At 62.1% G+C, this 16,577-nt stretch overlaps 1 protein-coding gene across 2 annotated transcripts; it reads left to right on the top strand.

Annotated features, from left to right (window-relative positions):
- Window positions 1-2,447: 2,447 nt before the first annotated feature.
- Window positions 2,448-16,564, top strand: CACNB1 (calcium voltage-gated channel auxiliary subunit beta 1). Of its 2 annotated transcripts, XM_066566768.1 has the most exons (14): window positions 2,448-2,636; window positions 3,762-3,848; window positions 5,473-5,592; window positions 6,295-6,417; window positions 6,524-6,660; window positions 6,747-6,823; window positions 8,850-8,869; window positions 9,001-9,081; window positions 9,174-9,232; window positions 10,037-10,146; window positions 12,466-12,617; window positions 12,749-12,844; window positions 14,198-14,383; window positions 15,616-16,564. In XM_066566768.1, exons 1-14 carry the CDS (start codon window positions 2,550-2,552, stop codon window positions 15,976-15,978), a joined length of 1,698 nt encoding a protein of 565 aa, XP_066422865.1. In that variant the 5' UTR covers window positions 2,448-2,549; the 3' UTR covers window positions 15,979-16,564. The 2 variants fall into 2 exon arrangements, with proteins under 2 accessions (XP_066422865.1, XP_066422866.1); XM_066566769.1 differs by lacking the exons at window positions 8,850-8,869; window positions 15,616-16,564 and adding an exon at window positions 7,025-7,179 and having other exon boundaries at window positions 14,198-14,497.
- The last annotated feature ends 13 nt before the right edge of the window (window positions 16,565-16,577 follow it).

The following is a 16,577-nucleotide window of genomic DNA, read 5'->3' as shown; positions in this document are numbered from 1 at the left end:
CACCTTGGTACCCCCTTAAATCACCTGGTAAACCCCCAAAATCACCTGATTACCCCCCAAAATCCCCTGATTATCCCCAAAATCACCTGGTGAACCCCTGAATTCGCCTAGTTATACCCCAAAATCACGTGGTTACCCCCAAAATCACCTGCTGAACCCCTGAAGTCACGCGGTGAACCCCAAAAATCACCTGATCTCCCTCCAAAATCACCCAATGAACTCCCAAAATCACCTGATTATCCCCTGAATTCGCCCCAGTTATCCCCCAAAATTACCTGGTTACCCCCCAAAATCACCTGATTATACCTGAAATCACCTGATTACACCCAAAATCACCCGGTTACCCCCCAAAATCACCCGGTTACCCCGCAAAATCACCTGAATTTCCCCCAAACCCCCCCCGGGTCGGGGCCGCTGCCGCCTCCCGGCGATGTGGCAGAGCCGCCATATGGAGCTGCTGCTGCCGCCAGATTTTTGGTTCGATTTCCCAGAAAAAACAGGGATAAACACAGCCTCTCGCTGTTTCCCAACTGCCTCATCCTTTTCCTTCAACAAACAGCCCCAAAACCGGAGCTTCCCGGGGTGGGAATTGCTGGCACCGCACGGGGACGGGACAATGCCGGGGACAGCGGTGCCACCGAGCCCTCTGGAAGTGCCACCGAGCCCTCTGGAAGTGCCACCGAACACTCTGGAAGTGCCACCGAGCCCTCTGGAAGTGCCACCTTGTGCTTCCCAAGGATTCCAGGAGGAGGAAAAGCAGCTGAGCCCAAATTTGAGGAGTTTCGGGTAAAGGCGCTGCTGGTGCTGCTGCGTTCTTGGGGTGGTGGTGGGGGAGTTCCGGGGGGTTTCCCGTCCTTTTTTTGGGTTCCCGGGAATTTCCGTGGTTCCAGGTTCGTGGAGCTCCTCCCGGGAGCAGCGGGGGTGCCCGGGGAGCTGGCAGGGAGGAGGAGGAGGAGGAGGAGATGCCGTGACTGTGCCAATCTCCCCACGCAGTGCCAGGCGATGGTGCCCGCCTCTACCCCCGGGCACGATCCCGGCTGGAAGGCACCCCAAAAAAACACCCCCAGAGCCCTTCCAGGGATTTTATTTTCATCCAGGAGAGCAGGATTGGCTTTCCCAGGCATGGGGGGGGGTCTGGATTGGGGTCCCTGGGGTGACCCAGAGCCCCCCAAAAACACCCCCAGAGATTTCATCTCCATGCAGGGGAGCGGGGCACGGGCTCCCCTGGGGTTGGGGTCTCTGGGGTGACCTGGAGCCCCCCAGAACCACCCCCAGAGCCCTCCCAGGGATTTTATTTTCATCCAGGAGAGCAGGATTGGCTTTTCAAGGCATGGAGGGTCCGAGTTGGGGTCTCTGGGGTGACCCAGAGCCCCCCAAAAACACCCCCAGAGACCCTTCAGGGATTTCATCTCCATCCAGGAGAGCAGGGTCGGGGTTGGGGTCCCTGGAGCCCCCCAAAATCCCTCCCAGGGATTTCATCTCCATCCGGGAGAGCAGGGTCCGGGTTGGGGTCCCTGGAGTGACCCAGAGCCCCCCAAAACCACCCCCAGAGACCCTCCAGGGATTTTATTTTCATCCAGGAGAGCAGGATTGGCTTTTCCAGGCATGGGGGGTCTGGGTTGGGGTCCCTGGGGTGACCCGGAGCCCCCCCCCAGCTGCTGCTGGAGGGTGGAAAATTCTCTGCCAGCTGTCCCGGGATGGGGACAGGAAAATCCCCTCCTGGCGGGGTGGGCGAGAAGGAATTGGGAACTTTCCGACAGCCGGAGGGAGGTGACACAGCCGGGGGGATCGGGGAGGGGGGATTGTCCCCAGGGAGGGGGGATTGTCCCCAGGGTGCCGCCCCGGGGGACAGGGGACACTGCCAGGACACCCAGCAGGGTGTGGGGGGCTCTCCCTGTGCTCCCCCGGGGGTGGTTTTGGGGGGAAAATGAGGATTTTTGGGGCAGCCTTGTCCCGGTGGGGTATGGGGGGCTCTCCCTGCGTTCCCCCGGGGGTGTTTTGGGGGAAAATGAGGATTTTTGGGGCAGCCTTGTCCCGAGGGAGCGCTGGATTCAGGATGGGGATGGGGGCTGCTCCTGCCTGGGGTCTCTGTCCCCCCTTCCCCGGTTCTTTTTGGGGTCCCCCCCCAGCTCTAAAGCGCGTCGAGCAGCAATGTGGGGAGGGGGCGCCCTCTTGCACCTGGGGATGGGGGAGAGGGGGCGAGAGGGGAGCGCTGGATCCCCCAAAACTCCCCCCAAAATTCGAGGATGCTCCGACCCGCTCGGGGTGGGGGGCTCGGGATTGGGGGGCAGAGATTGGGGGGCACCCCCGCAGTGGGGTTGGGGGGCGCATTCCCGCATCCCCCATCCCCCCGGGAAGGCGGTGCGGGAGCGGCCGCCCATCCCTGTCTCCCCCCCCTCCTTCCTCCTCCTCCTCCTCCTCCGTCACCGCGGGGGCCAGGCCTGAGCTTCATCGTCATCGTCATCATCTTCCTCTGTGTGCTGTGTGTGCGCTTCCCACCCACCCGGCCATCCCAAAAATCCCAAAATCCCGCCGAGCCCGGCGCTTCCATGGTGCGGGAAGGCGGCATGGCCCGGACCCCCTACAGCTCCACGCAGGACATCCAGATGGACGTCTTGGACAACGCCGCCCTCCAGGTGACACCCCCGAGGCTTTTTGGGGGTGACAGCATCGCCCACACCCCCCCCCCGGGCACGGTGGGGGCGGGGGGCGTCCCATGGAATTCCGCCCTCCTGGAATTTGGGGTGGGAGGAGATGGGGGTTCAGCCCTTCCCCTAAATCCCTGCGTGGATTATGGGGTCCCAGCACCCAAAAATAAAGGGAGAGACCCCAAATCCACGCCCCCCACCCCTCTCAATTTGCCAGGTTTGGGGTGGTTTTTGGGGGAGTGGGGAGGGGGGTGTTGTGCCCAAAGGGAAAGTTTTGGGAATTGGGAAAACTCTTGGGGTGCTGCCCTCCCCCATCCCCTTCCCTCGGTTTGTCCCCTCTGCTTTTGGGGTGGGGGGGAGCAGGGACTGTCCCCTCAGTGGTCCCAGAGGGGTGGGGGGCACTGGGGACGGACCCCCCCCCCGTCTGTGCTCTTGGGGAGCTCCAATTGAGGAGGGGGGTGACAGATTTTGGGGTGAGGTGACAGATTTTGGGGTGAGGTGACAGATTTTGGGGTGGGGGCACTGTGGGTGGCACTGGGGGGGTCCTGCACCTACAAATACCCACCATGGGGACCCCCCCACCCCCGGGGGTGGCAGCTGGGCCCAGCTGTCCCTTGGGGACATTGGAGGGGGGGGGCTGACACCCCCCTCCTCCCCCAGCCTTTTACCCCCCCAAAGGGCGGGGGGGGCACTGGGACACCCCCAGATCCCAGCAGGAGGGGGGGGTCCCATGGGGGTGGGTGCCCACGCTGGGGGGGGTCTCGGGCTCTGGAGGGGGGTGTGGGGTCACCCCCCCCCATCCCGGGGGGGGCTGTTGGGTTCTGGTTTAACTGGGGGGGGGCGGGGCTGGAGTTTGGGGGGGCTGCGACCCCAAACCAAACACGGTGGGGTCTGAGCGAGTCTGGGGTCGCAGCCCCCCCCCCCCCCCCCCCAATACCGGGCACCCCCATTCCCTTCCCGAGCCCCCCTCGAGTGGGGTTCAGCTGCAGGGCGGGGGTGGAAGGGGTTGGCAGCAGGGGCTGGGGGGGGAGGGGTGCGGAGCTGCCCCCCGAGTTTTGGGGGCACTTTTGGGGGGGTCCAGCGCTCCCGTGTCGCCCCCTCCCCTGTCCCCAGGGCAAGTACAGCAGGCGCAAGAGCCGCTTCAAGCGCTCGGACGGCAGCACCTCCTCGGACACCACCTCCAACAGCTTCGTCCGGCAGGTGCGGGGGGTCCCGCCGCTTTTTGGGGGGGTCCTGGCTGTTTCTGGGGGTTCCCAGCGCTCCTTTGTGCCCCAGAACTGAGGGGGGGTCGCCCCGAGCCAATCCTGGCCGTGCCCTCCGCTCCCCTCAGTTATTTTGAGAGTGATCCCCCCCCCCTCAAATCGCAGCCCCCCATGGGCTCCTCTGCCCCTTTTTTTTGTGGGGAGGGGGGGGGCACAGCCCTGTCACCAAAACTGGGGCTTGGCAGGGCCCCCCCTGTTTGAGCCCCCACCCTCTGGCCCGGGCTAAATTTACCCGGGTGAAACCTGACCCCCCCCTCCGCCCCTGGCCAGCCCTGCCCGCCCCGCTCCCCCCGGCCCCGCCACCATGGAGGTCCCCGGCAAAGACCCCCCGGCTGTCCCGGTGAGCGACCCCCGCCCGGGGAGGACCCCCCGACCCCCCCTGCCCTCAGCTCCCGGCTCCTCCGCGAGTTTTGGGGGGGTCTCTGGGGCGGGGTGATCCCCCCAGTGTCCCCTCCGTGGGACGGGGGTGTCCCCACTGTGGGTTTTGGGGAGGGGTCGCCACCCCGGGCTGTGGCCACATTTGTGGTGACCCCCAAAGGGACAAATCAGGGTTGGGGGAGTCCCGGGGGTGGCTGTGGGGTTGGGGGGGGGTCCCATGTGTCACCCACCGCGTCCCTGGGGTGTCCCCGCTGTCCCTGTGGGACTCTGGGGGAACGGGGGGTGTCCCCGGGTCCCCCCAGAGCGTCGTGTCCCACACCTGGGGACATCGGGGGGACACTCTGGGGGGGTCCCAGAGTCCCCTCCCGGTTCTGGAGAGGCAGCGGGACGGGAGCGGGGCCGGTGTCGGTGTCACGTTCCCGTTCCCGGCCAGAGCGGTGGCGACAGCTGCCGTGTGTGTGTGTGTGTGTGTGTGTGTGTGTGTGTGTGTGTGTGTGTGTGTGTGTGTGTGTCCCTCTCCTGCCCTGACCCCGCCACTGCGGTGGCACCGGGGTGGCACTGGGGGCTCCGGGGTGGCTCTAGGCAGGATCAGGGTGGCACTGGGGTGGCTCTGGGCAGGACTGGGTGACTCCAAGGTGGCTCCAGGCAGTACCAGGTGGTACCGAGGTGGCACCAGGCAGCACCGGGGTGGCTCTGGGCAGCACTGGGCTGTACCAGGTGGCACTGGGGTGGCACCAGGCAGCTCCGGGGTGTCTCTAGGCAGGACCAGGGTGGCACCGGGCAGCACTGGGTGGCTCCAGGCAGCACCAGGGTGGCTCTGGGAAGCACCAGGCAGTACCAGGTGGCACTGGGGTGGCACCAGGCAGGACCAGGGTGGCTCTGGGCAGCACTGGGCTGTACCAGGTGGCACCGGGCAGCACCAGGGTGGTTCCAAGGTGGCACCAGGCAGCCCCAGAGTGGCTCTGGGCAGCACTGAGGTGGCTCCAGGCAGGACTGGGATGGCACTGGGCAGGACCAAGGTAGTTCCGAGGTGGCTCCAGGCAGGACCAGGGTGGCTCCCAGTGGCCGCAGTGCTGCGCACCGGCACAGTGAGAGCATGCAGAGGCATCAGAGGGCCGGGACTGGGGCTGGGCTCGCTGTCCTGGGGGGCACAGGCTGGGCTGAGCCCCTTCCCCGGCACACAGGGCTCGGCTGAGTCCTACACCAGCCGCCCCTCGGACTCGGATGTGTCGCTGGAGGAGGACAGGGAGGCGCTGCGCAGGGAGGCCGAGCGCCAGGCCATGGCCCAGCTGGAGAAAGCCAAGGTGGGACAGCCGGGATGGAGCCCCAGCCCTGGCACAGGGACCCCCAGCCCTGGCACAGGGACCCCCCGGTGCCCCCAGCCCTGGCACAGGGACCCCCCAGTGCCCCCTGCCCCCCCAGCCCTGCTGTGTCCCGGCCCCTGGGGGCACTGGGAAGGCAGTGGGGGTTACTGGGTGGAACCGGGAGCTGCACCTGCCTGGCCAGGGTGGGGTGAGGGGCTGGAATCTCCCCATTTTGGGGTGGCAGAAGTTGGAATCTCCCCATTTTGGGCTGGCATCTCCCTGTTGTGGGGTGGCAGAGGGTGGGATTTCCCCATTTCAGGGTGGCATAGGGTGAGATCTGCCCGTTTTGGGGTGGAATCTCCCCATTTTGGGGTGGCAGAAGTTGGAATCTCTCCATTCTGGGGTGCGATCTCCCCGTTTTGTGGTGGCAGAGGATGGGATCTCCCCGTTTTGGGGTGAAATCTCCCCATTTTGGGGTGGCATCTCCCCGTTTTGGGGTGGCAGAGGGTGGGATCTCCCCATTTTGGGGTGGCATCTCCCCGTTTTGGGGTGGCAGAGGATGGGATCTCCCCGTTTTGGGGTGAAATCTCCCCATTTTGGGGTGGCATCTCCCCGTTTTGGGGTGGCAGAGGGTGGGATCTCCCCATTTTGGCCCATTTCGTGCCGGGGGGAGCTGCCGAGCCCTCTCCCTCCCCCGTGCAGACCAAGCCTGTGGCGTTCGCCGTCCGCACCAACGTGGGCTACAACCCCTCGGCCGGGGACGACGTGCCCGTGCAGGGCATGGCCATCTGCTTCGAGCCCAAGGACTTCCTGCACATCAAGGAGGTGGGAGAGCCCCGGGGGGAGCTGGGGAGGGGCTGGCCTGGGCCTCGGGGGGGTTTTTAAGGTGTTTTTGTGGTTTTTTTCCCCCTCCCCTCCCTGCCCGGAGCAGAAATACAACAACGACTGGTGGATCGGGCGGCTGGTGAAGGAGGGCTGCGAGGTTGGCTTCATCCCCAGCCCCGTCAAACTGGAGAACATGAGGCTGCTGCAGGAGCAGAAGATGAGGCAGAACCGCCTGAGCTCGAGGTGGGGCTCACCCCGACCCCCCCCCAGCTCTCTCTGTACCCTCCCCGTGCCGCCCTCAGCGCTCTCTCTGTGCTTCTCCCACGCAGCAAATCGGGTGACAACTCCAGCTCCAGCCTGGGCGATGCGGTGACAGGGACGCGCCGCCCCACGCCCCCCGCCAGCGGTAAGAGTGTCCCGGGGGTCCCCCCCCGGCAGCTCCAGCCTGGGGGGTCCCTCCCCAGCTCCCCACGGGTGCAGGCAGGGTGCCCCCATCTCCTCTCCCACCCTTCCCCAGCCTCCCCGTCTCCATTTTTTTGCTTTCTCCCATCGCCATTGTCGCTCTTCTTCTCTCCCCGCCGTCCCCGCGGCTCCGGCGGTCCCCCAGGTGGCCTGGACATGGCCAGCTTTGCCTTTGAGCCCGATGAGTTAGAGGAGGAGGAGGAGGAGGAGGCCGTGGAGGCGCAGCGCTCCCCTAAGAGTAGCGTGAGCAGTGTCACCACCCCCCCCGCCCACAGCAAGCGCATCCCCTTCTTTAGGAAGGTAACGGCGCCCGCGGGTCCCGCCTGCTGCACCCGCTGCCTGCCCTAACACTGCCCTTGGGGGGCTGGGGGCACCCCGCGGGGCTGGGGGGCCGTGCACTGCCCCAGGGCTGCAGCACGGCATGAGCCCTGCACCAGGGACAGAGCGGGGCTGACTCCTCCTGCTGGCAATGGCATGGAGCAGTCCGTGGCTGTGTCCCCCCCATAGGGCATGGGATGGATCAGTCCATGGCTGACCCCCCCCTATGGGCCATGGGATGGATCAGTCCGTGGCTGACCCCCCCTGTTGTCAATGGGATGGATCAGTCCGTGGCTGACCCCCCCCGTTGTCAATGGAATGGATCAGTCCATGGCTGACCCCCCCCTATGGGCCATGGGATGGATCAGTCCGTGGCTGACCCCCCCTGTTGTCAATGGGATGGATCAGTCCGTGGCTGACCCCCCCCGTTGTCAATGGGATGGATCAGTCCATGGCTGACACCCCCATGTTGTCAATGGGATGGACCAGTCCACGGCCGTGATCCCCTCCCCCCCCATCCATGGAATGGGTCAATGTGGGATGGATCAGTCCATGGCTGACCCCCCCCCCCCCCCATTGTCAATGGGATGGACCGGCCCATGGCTGTGATCCCCCCCAGTCCATGGAATGGACCGGCCCGTGGCTGTGATCCCCCCCTGTCCATGGAATGGACCAGCCTGTGGCTGTGATCCCCCCCTGTCCATGGAATGGACCAGCCCGTGCCCCCCCTCCCGGTTGCCCCCCCGCAGTGTGCGCATGGTGTGTTCCAGCACGGCCGGTGTGTCACCCCCCCCGCCGCTGAGAATGGACCATTCCTCCCCCCCCCCCCCCAAACCGGGCATAACCTGGGGGGGGTTTGGGCGCTACCACCCCGCGGGACGGGGGGGTCTGCAGGGGGGAGCAGGCCTGCAGAGCCCTCCTGGCACCCAGAGCTACCCCAGAGGGGACAGTGCTGCTCTGTCACTGTCCCCAGGGTCCCTGGTCACACACGTGTCACCTGGGCACCCTTTGGGTCACACACGTGGCTCTGGGGTCACACACGTGTCCTTTGGGCACCCTGTGAGTGACACGCGTGTCCCTCGGTCACCTCCAGGTCACATGAGTGTCCCCTGGGTCACACACATGTCCCTGGGTCAGCTCCAGGTCACACACACGTGTCCTTGGGTCACCTCTGGGTCACCCATGTGTCACATTCCGAGTCACACGTGTGTCTTTGGGGTGCCCCAGAGGGTCACACGTGTCCCCTGGGTCACCTCTGGGTCACACATGTGTCCCTGGGTCACCCCTGGAGGGTCACACCCAGGTCCTTGGGTCACACAGATGTCACTGGCTCAACCCAGAGGTCACACATGTGTCACTGGGTCACCTCTGGGGTGTCACACCCAGGTCCCTGGGTCACACAGGTGTCACTGGGTCACCCTTGAGGGGGTCACACACATGTCCTGGGTCACCCTGCAGGTCACACAGGTGTCACTGGGTCACCCCTAGGGTATCACAGCTGTGTCCCTGGGTCGCACCCAGGTCCCTGTGTCACACATGTGGCCCTGGCTCACCCCTGGAGGGTCACACACGTGTCCCTGGCTGTCCCCGCCATGTCCCCAATAACACGCATGCCTTTGCCTTTGCCTGTGTGTCTCTGCCCCCGGACGCAGCCAAGCAGAAGCAGAAGTCGGTGAGTAGCGCCGGGGAGGGGGCATGGAGGGAGGCTCCCCCCGCTTGCAGCCCCCCCAGAACACCCCAGAGCCACGGCCGGGGGTGCCCCGTGTCCCCTCCTGGCCCGGTGACCCCCGGCTGTGTCCCCAGACCGAGCACGTGCCCCCGTACGACGTGGTGCCCTCCATGCGCCCCATCATCCTCGTGGGGCCCTCCCTGAAGGGCTACGAGGTGAGCAGGGGGTGGGGGGCACTCAGGGGGCTCGGGGGGACCCCAGGCCTGCATTGTCCCTCTGTCCCTGCTGTCCCTGTGTCCCTCCCCAGGTGACAGACATGATGCAGAAGGCGCTGTTCGACTTCCTGAAGCATCGCTTCGATGGCCGGTGAGGGGGGCACGGGACCCCTGAACCCCTGAGGGGACCCCAAAATCCATTCCTGAACCCATAGAGGGACCCCTGAACCCATAGAGGGACCCTGAACCCCTGAGGGGACCCCTAAATCCATTCCTGAACCCATCGAGGGACCCCTGAACCCGTACAGGGACCCCTGAGGGGACCCCTAAACCCACAGAGGGACCCCAAAATTCCTGAGGCGATCCCTAAATCCACCCCTGAACCCATAGAGGGACCCCTAAACCCATAGAGGGACCCCTTAATCCACCCCTGAGCCCATAGAGGGACCCCTGAAGGGACCCCTAAACCCATAGAGGGACCCCTGAGCCCCTGAGGGGAACCCTGAATCTGTGTGGGGGCACCTAAACCCATAGAGGGACCCCTAAACCCATAGAGGGACCCCTAAATCCATGTGGATGTCCCTAAATCCATAGAGGAACCCCTAAACCCATAGAGGGACCTCTAATCCCATAAAGGAACCCCTAAATCCATGTGGGGAACTCTAAACCCATAGTGGAACCCCTAAATCCACAAGGGGACCCCTAAACCCATAGAGAAGCCGGGTGTGGGGTGACAGCAGGGGGTGACAGTGGGGTCTGGGGGTGACACTGGGATCCCAGGGGTGGCTGTGGGGTGTCCATGGGATCCCAGGGGTGGCTGTGGGGTGTCATTGGTGTCCTGGGGGTGGCTGTGGGGTGTCAATGGGATCCCAGGGCTGGTCGTGGGGTGTCACTGGGATCCCAGGAGTGGCTGTGGGGTGACCGTGGCTGCGGGGTGTCCCCTCTGTGTCCCCAGGATCTCCATCACGCGGGTCACAGCCGACATCTCCCTGGCCAAGCGCTCCGTGCTCAACAACCCCAGCAAGCACACCATCATCGAGCGCTCCAGCACCCGCTCCAGCCTGGGTACCGCCCCCCCGGGACCCCAAAACACTTTGGACACCCTGAAACAGCCCCCGGACACCCTGAAACAGCCCCCGGACACCCCAAACACCTCCCGGGCCCCCAAAGTCCCCACAGGACCCCCCCCAAGCCTCCATCTGTATCACCCCAACCCAGCCCTGGGGGCTCATCCCACTCCTGGGGTGGGGGTGACTGACCCTGTGCTCCTCCTCATCATCATCATCATCATCCTCCTCTGCATCCTCATCTCCTCCTCCCCATCCTCCTCCCCATCCTCCTCCCCATCCTCCTCCCCATCCTCCTCCCCATCCTCCTCCCCATCCTCCTCCTCTTCCTCCTCTTCCTCCTCTTCCTCCTCTTCCTCCTCTTCCTCCTCTTCCTCCTCTTCCTCCTCTTCCTCCTCTTCCTCCTCTTCCTCCTCTTCCTCCTCTTCCTCCTCTTCCTCCTCTTCCTCCTCCTCCCCATCCTCCCCATCCTCCCCATCCTCCTCCTCACTCCTCCTCCTCCTCCTTTTTCCTCCTCATCTTCTTCCTCCTCCACATCCTCCTCCTCATCCTCATCACTCCTCCCTCCTCCTCCTCCTTCTTCCTCCTCATCTTCCTCCTCCCCCTTCCTCCTCCTCCTCCTCCATCATCTCTGTTGTGTTTTCTGTTCCCGTTTCTCTTTTCTCTGGGTTCCTCCTCCCCTCCGCGCTGCCTCCTTCCTCCCCTGCTCCTGATACAGATGTCTTGGGTACGTACAGGGACACCCCCCCGTCCCCCACCCCGGTGGCCTCAGGGACACAACCTGGGCATTGGGGACACCTTGGTGGCACCTGTGTCACCCCCTCTGGGTGTGTGTGTGTGGTTTGGGCTGGGGGCTGTGTTGGTGCCACCTCCCTGCTGTGGTGGCCCCGTGGTGACACCGAGGTGGCCGAGCCTCAGGACAGGCCCTGTCCTGCTGCTGTCCCCATCCTGTGGCACCTGGGAGGTGGCCTGGCAAAAAAATTAGATTCTGCAGAGAAATATTAATATATATATCTGTATTGAGTATATATATAGATATGTGTATATATATATAGAGATGTGTATTTATATATATATTTATATGTATATTTTTATATATTTATATATTGGATATATAGATATTAATATATATCTATTAGTATATATAAAAATATGCATATATATGTACATATATATTTATGTTTATTTATATATTGTATCTATTTATAGGTTTATATATACTGGATATATAGATGTCAATATATAGATATATATAGACATATATATAGGTTTTATCTATATATAGGTTTTATCTATATATAGATCTATATTGAATATCTATCTATATATATATTGAATATAGATATATAGAGATTATATAGATATATCTATCTATAATTAATATATAGATATATATATAGATAGATTTTATCTATATAAAGATCTATACTGAATATATCCATGTATATATATTGAATATATGTCAGTATATTGTCAGTATCTAATATATAAATAGATTGCTATTGATATGTAGATATATATCTGTATGTATTTTTAGTGAATATAAATATATATCTATATTGAATTGTATATATCTATATTGAATTATTTATCAACACATAGATATATATGGATATATAGATAGATATTTTATATATAGGTATATGTAGATATATAATTAATATATTAATATATATGAATATATATCTATATATATTGATATATACTGATAGATATATATCTATATATAGATATATATTGAATATTTATGAATATATGGTGTATATATATCAATATACACCAATATATAAATATATAGTTATATATTTGTATATATATTCTTATATATATTTTATATGAATATACATCTATATGAATATATATAGGTATAAATATGAATATATGTATATATATTCTATATACCTTTAAAGATAGATAGAATATATATATTTTAATGAAAGATTCCTTATATTAGAACCCACGAGGGGTAATTCTAATTTATTACCTTTAAGGCTTTTGCAGCAAAAACTGATAGGCCAAGAAACAGTTATAGCGTATTGTAATTAAGAAATTGTTAAGAAATTAGGAAACAGTTAATAAATTTCCTCAATATTAGGAAATACTTAATGAATTTCCTAAATATTAGGAAATACTTAATGAACAGCTAATTAAATTAGCTTCTAAATGTGCTAACCTGACTTATAATGCCTTTATTGTCCTGCCCTTCACACGAGACTGAAAATAAAAGTTTTAAAACGCCTCTAAGTCAGAACAAACCTTAACCCAGCACCTCCCCACGTGTCCCTGCCCTCCCTCACTGTCCCTTGTCCCCTCCCAGCCGAGGTGCAGAGTGAGACCGAGCGGATTTTCGAGCTGGCCCGGACGCTGCAGTTGGTGGCCCTGGACGCCGACACCATCAACCACCCTGCCCAGCTGGCCAAGACCTCGCTGGCCCCCATCATCGTCTACATCAAAATCACCTCCCCCAAGGTGGGTGTGGGCCCTGGGGGGGCACTGCCAGCCCCTCCCTGGGGACACCGGGCACTGCCAGCCCCTCCCTGCCACGCTGGGGACGCCTGGCAGTGTCCCCACGGCCACCCCGTGCTGTCCCCTCCTGCCAGGTGCTGCAGAGGCTGGTGAAGTCCAGGGGGAAGTCCCAGGCCAAGCACCTCAACGTGCAGATGGTGGCCTCGGACAAGCTGGCACAGTGCCCACCTGTGAGTGTGCCCTGCTCACCGTGGTGCCACTCAGACTGACCCCACCCTGCCCTGCCCTGCCCACCCCCTGCCCGACACCTGCCCACCTTGTCCCATTGTCCCTGCCCTGTCCCATTGTCCTCACTCTGTCCCATTGTGCCCTCCCCCGTCCCATTGTCCTCACCCTGCCCCATAAGGCTCCACCCTGTCCCACAGGTTCTGCCCCATATCCAGGTACCCTTCCCTGTCCCATTGTCCCCACCCTGTCCCATTGTCCCCACTCTGTCCCATAAGGCTCCACCCTGTCCCATTGTCCCCTCCCTGTCCCATTGGCTCTGTCCCATTGTCCCCACCGTGTCCCATTGTCCCTGCCCCGTCCCATAGGCTCTGCCCCACATCCAGCTGCTCCTCCCTGTCCCATTGTCCCCATCCTGTCCCATAAGGCTCCATCCACCCTGTCCCATTATTCCCACCCCATATCCACCTGTCCCTCCCTGTCCCATAGGCTCTGCCCCATGTCCAAGTACCCCTCCTTGTCCCACTGTCCCCACCCTGTCCCATAGGCACATCCAACTGCTCCTCCCCTTCCTATTGTCCCCTCCCTGTCCCATTGTCCCCACCCTGTCCCATAAGGCTCCACCCTGTCCCATAAATTCTGCCCCACATCCAGGTACCCCTCCCAATCCCATTGTCCCCTCTCTGTCCCATTGTCCCCACCTTGTCCCACAGGTTCTGCCCCATGTCCAGCTACCCCACCCTGCCCCATTGTCCCTACCCTGCCCCACAGGCTCTGCCTCATTGTCCCCGCCCTGTCCCATAGGCTCTACCCCATATCCAGCTGCACCTCCCTCTCTCATTGTCCCCACCCTGTCCCATAAGGCTCCACCCTGTCCCATGGGTTCTGCCCCACATCCAGGTACCCCTCCCTATCCCACTGTCCCTGCCCTGTCCCATAGGCTCTGCCCCATGTCCAAGTACCCCTCCTTGTCCCACTGTCCCCTCCCTATCCCACTGTCCCCTCCCTGTCCCACTGTCCCTGCCCTGTCCCATAGGCTCTGTCCCATTGTCCCCACCCTGTCCCATATCCAGCTGCCCCTCCCTGTCTCATTCTCCCCACCCTGTCCCATAAGGCTCCACCCTGTCACATAGGTTCTGCCCCACATCCAGGTACCCCTTCCTATCCCACTGTCCCCTCCCTGTCCCACTGTCCCCTCCCTGTCCCATAGGCTCTGCCCCATGTCCAAGTACCCCTCCCTATCCCACTGTCCCCTCCCTGTCCCACTGTCCCCGCCCTGCCCCATAGGCTCTGTCCCATTGTCCCCGCCCCGCCCCATGTCCCCGCCCCGCCCCAGCTCGCACGGCTCCCTCCCGCAGGAGATGTTCGACATCGTTCTGGACGAGAACCAGCTGGAGGAGGCGTGCGAGCACCTGGCCGAGTACCTGGAGGCCTATTGGAAAGCCACGCACCCGCCCAGCAGCAACCCCCCGAACCCGCTGCTGAGCCGCACCATGGCCACGGCCGCGCTGGCCGCCAGCCCCGCGCCCGTCTCCAACCTCCAGGTACAGGTGCTCACCTCCCTGCGCAGGAACCTCAACCTCTGGGGCCGCCAGGCCACCCCCAGCCCCCCCGGAGCCCCCCTGGAGGAGCACGCGCTGTGAGGTGGCGGCGGGGACATCGGGGACGTTGGGGACGTCGGGGCGCGGGACAGCGGGGACAGCCCACAGGCATCGGGAGATCCCTGGGGTTGGGGACAGCCTGGGGAGAGACGGCCCCCCACACAGGTGTGGGGTTGTCCCTGAGGTCACCTGGGATCAGGGTGACTCCATGGGACTATGGTCCTCCCCAGGTGTGGGATTGTCCCTGGTCCTGGGATCAGGGTCACCTCAGGGGAATGTGGCCCCCCACAACTGTGGGACCGTCCCTGGGGTCACCTGTCCTGGGATCAGGGGAATGTGGCCCCCCACAACTGTGGGATTGTCCCTGGGGTCACCTGTCCTAGGATCAGGCTCTGCACTCTGGGATTGGGGCCATCCCTGGGTTTAGGGTCATCCCATGGGACTGCGATCCCAAAGTGTGGGGTCACCCGCCCTGGGGACCCTGGGATCAGGGCAGCCCATGGGTTTGGGGTCGCCATGGGGAGGCAGAGCCCCCCAGGAGTGGGACCAGCCCTGGGATTGTTCCTTTGGGAACCTGTGCCCCCCCCCCCCAGGGGTACTGCAGGGACTGTTCTGGGATCGGGGTCACCCCAGGGAGCTGCTCCCGTTCCTGGATTGGAGCCATCCTGGGGATCTCTCCCTGCCTGGGATTGCTGCCAGCCCCACATTTGGGGTCTCCTGGGAATCTGTGCCTCCTCCTGGAGCTGCCCTGGAGATTGGGAATCCCCAGGACCTGCCCCCTTCAAGACCCACCCTGTGCCTTCCTGGGGCTGCCAGGACCCCATTCCCACACCTCTGGGGAAGCCGTGGTGGGGGTGCGAGTTTGGGGGTGTCCTGGGTGGGTTGGGTGGGGGGCACAGCCCCATCCCACTGTGCTGAGCCCCCCCTGGGGCTGGGACAGAGAGGGGACACGTGTCCTGTGTTGTGTGTCGCTAAATCTCCCAGCCAGCCTGACTTGCTGGTGCTCCATCCCCCTCCCCCGTGCTGCTCCCCCTCCCCATTCCCGGCCCCGCTGCCACCGTGTCACCCCCCAGAGGCTGCCAGGAGCGTGTGTCCCCCACTAACCCCCACTAACAGCCCCCGGAGTGTCCCCAGCCCGTCCATCCCCGCATGGTGTGCTCGCTTCTCGCACCCAGGCTCCGCACCCGGAGGGGGAGCACGGCCGCCCCCGGCAGGGCCCGGGGGACTCGGGGGGCCGCGGCCAGGGCAGGGTCCCCCCGCCGCCCTCCCGCCCGGGCCCCCGCAGCCTGGCCCGCCAGGACACCTTCGACACGGAGGCTCCGGGCAGCCGGGACTCGGAGCCCGGCGATTCCTGCTGCATGGACATCGAGATGGATCCCGTCGAGGAGGAGCCGCCGGGCATCCCCGGGGCCGGCCCGCAGCCCCCGCCCGGCTCCTGGGACGGGGCCGAGCCCGGGCTGCGGGGCCGAGCCAAGGGCCAGGAGCCCCTGGGCCAGAGCGATGGAGAGGGCTGGGGCCGGGACGTTTACATGCGTTAGGATGAGGGGGTGCGGGCAGCGCTGGTTTTGGGGTGCGGGCCAGCCCCGCTGGTTGCCTTTGTGCCCCCCCTTTGTGCCCGGCCAGCCGTGCCCTGGGGGTCTCCCCCTGCCGCAGCCCCCCAGCATCTCCGGCAGGGACAGCAAGTGACCAAAGGGGACCCGGCGTGTCCCCGTGCCCCGGGGTGGGGGCCGTGCCCCCCTCCCCAGCCCTGCCCCCCGCTTCTCCATGGTGCTCTCGGCTGCGGGGTCCCCGGAGCTGGCCGTGGCCGTGGGGGGGTCCCCGCCAGCTGCCCCCCAGCCCGGCCGTGCCTGGCACTGCCCCCCAGCCCCCTGCCCTGCCGGGGGGTGCATGCGTGTGTGTGCAGGGCTCTGGGGGCTCCCCCGCTGCGCCCCCCGAGATGGGGGGCAGGGGGGGGGCGGTCTCTGCATGTGTTTGCCTTGGAGGGGCTCTGCCTGAATTGGGGGGTGGGGGGTGAATCTGAGCCAGTTTTGGGGGTCTAACCTGTGCTAACAGCTGCCCAGCCCTGGCCTGCCAGGGGGGGGTCCCGCTGTCCTGGCACTGCCAGGCTCCGGCCCCCCCCCCCCCTTTCCCCAGCCCC

Source organism: Molothrus aeneus, chromosome 28 (assembly GCF_037042795.1).
Source record: "Molothrus aeneus isolate 106 chromosome 28, BPBGC_Maene_1.0, whole genome shotgun sequence".
Taxonomy (NCBI): domain Eukaryota; kingdom Metazoa; phylum Chordata; class Aves; order Passeriformes; family Icteridae; genus Molothrus; species Molothrus aeneus.
This window is presented reverse-complemented; position numbering and strand designations above follow the sequence as displayed.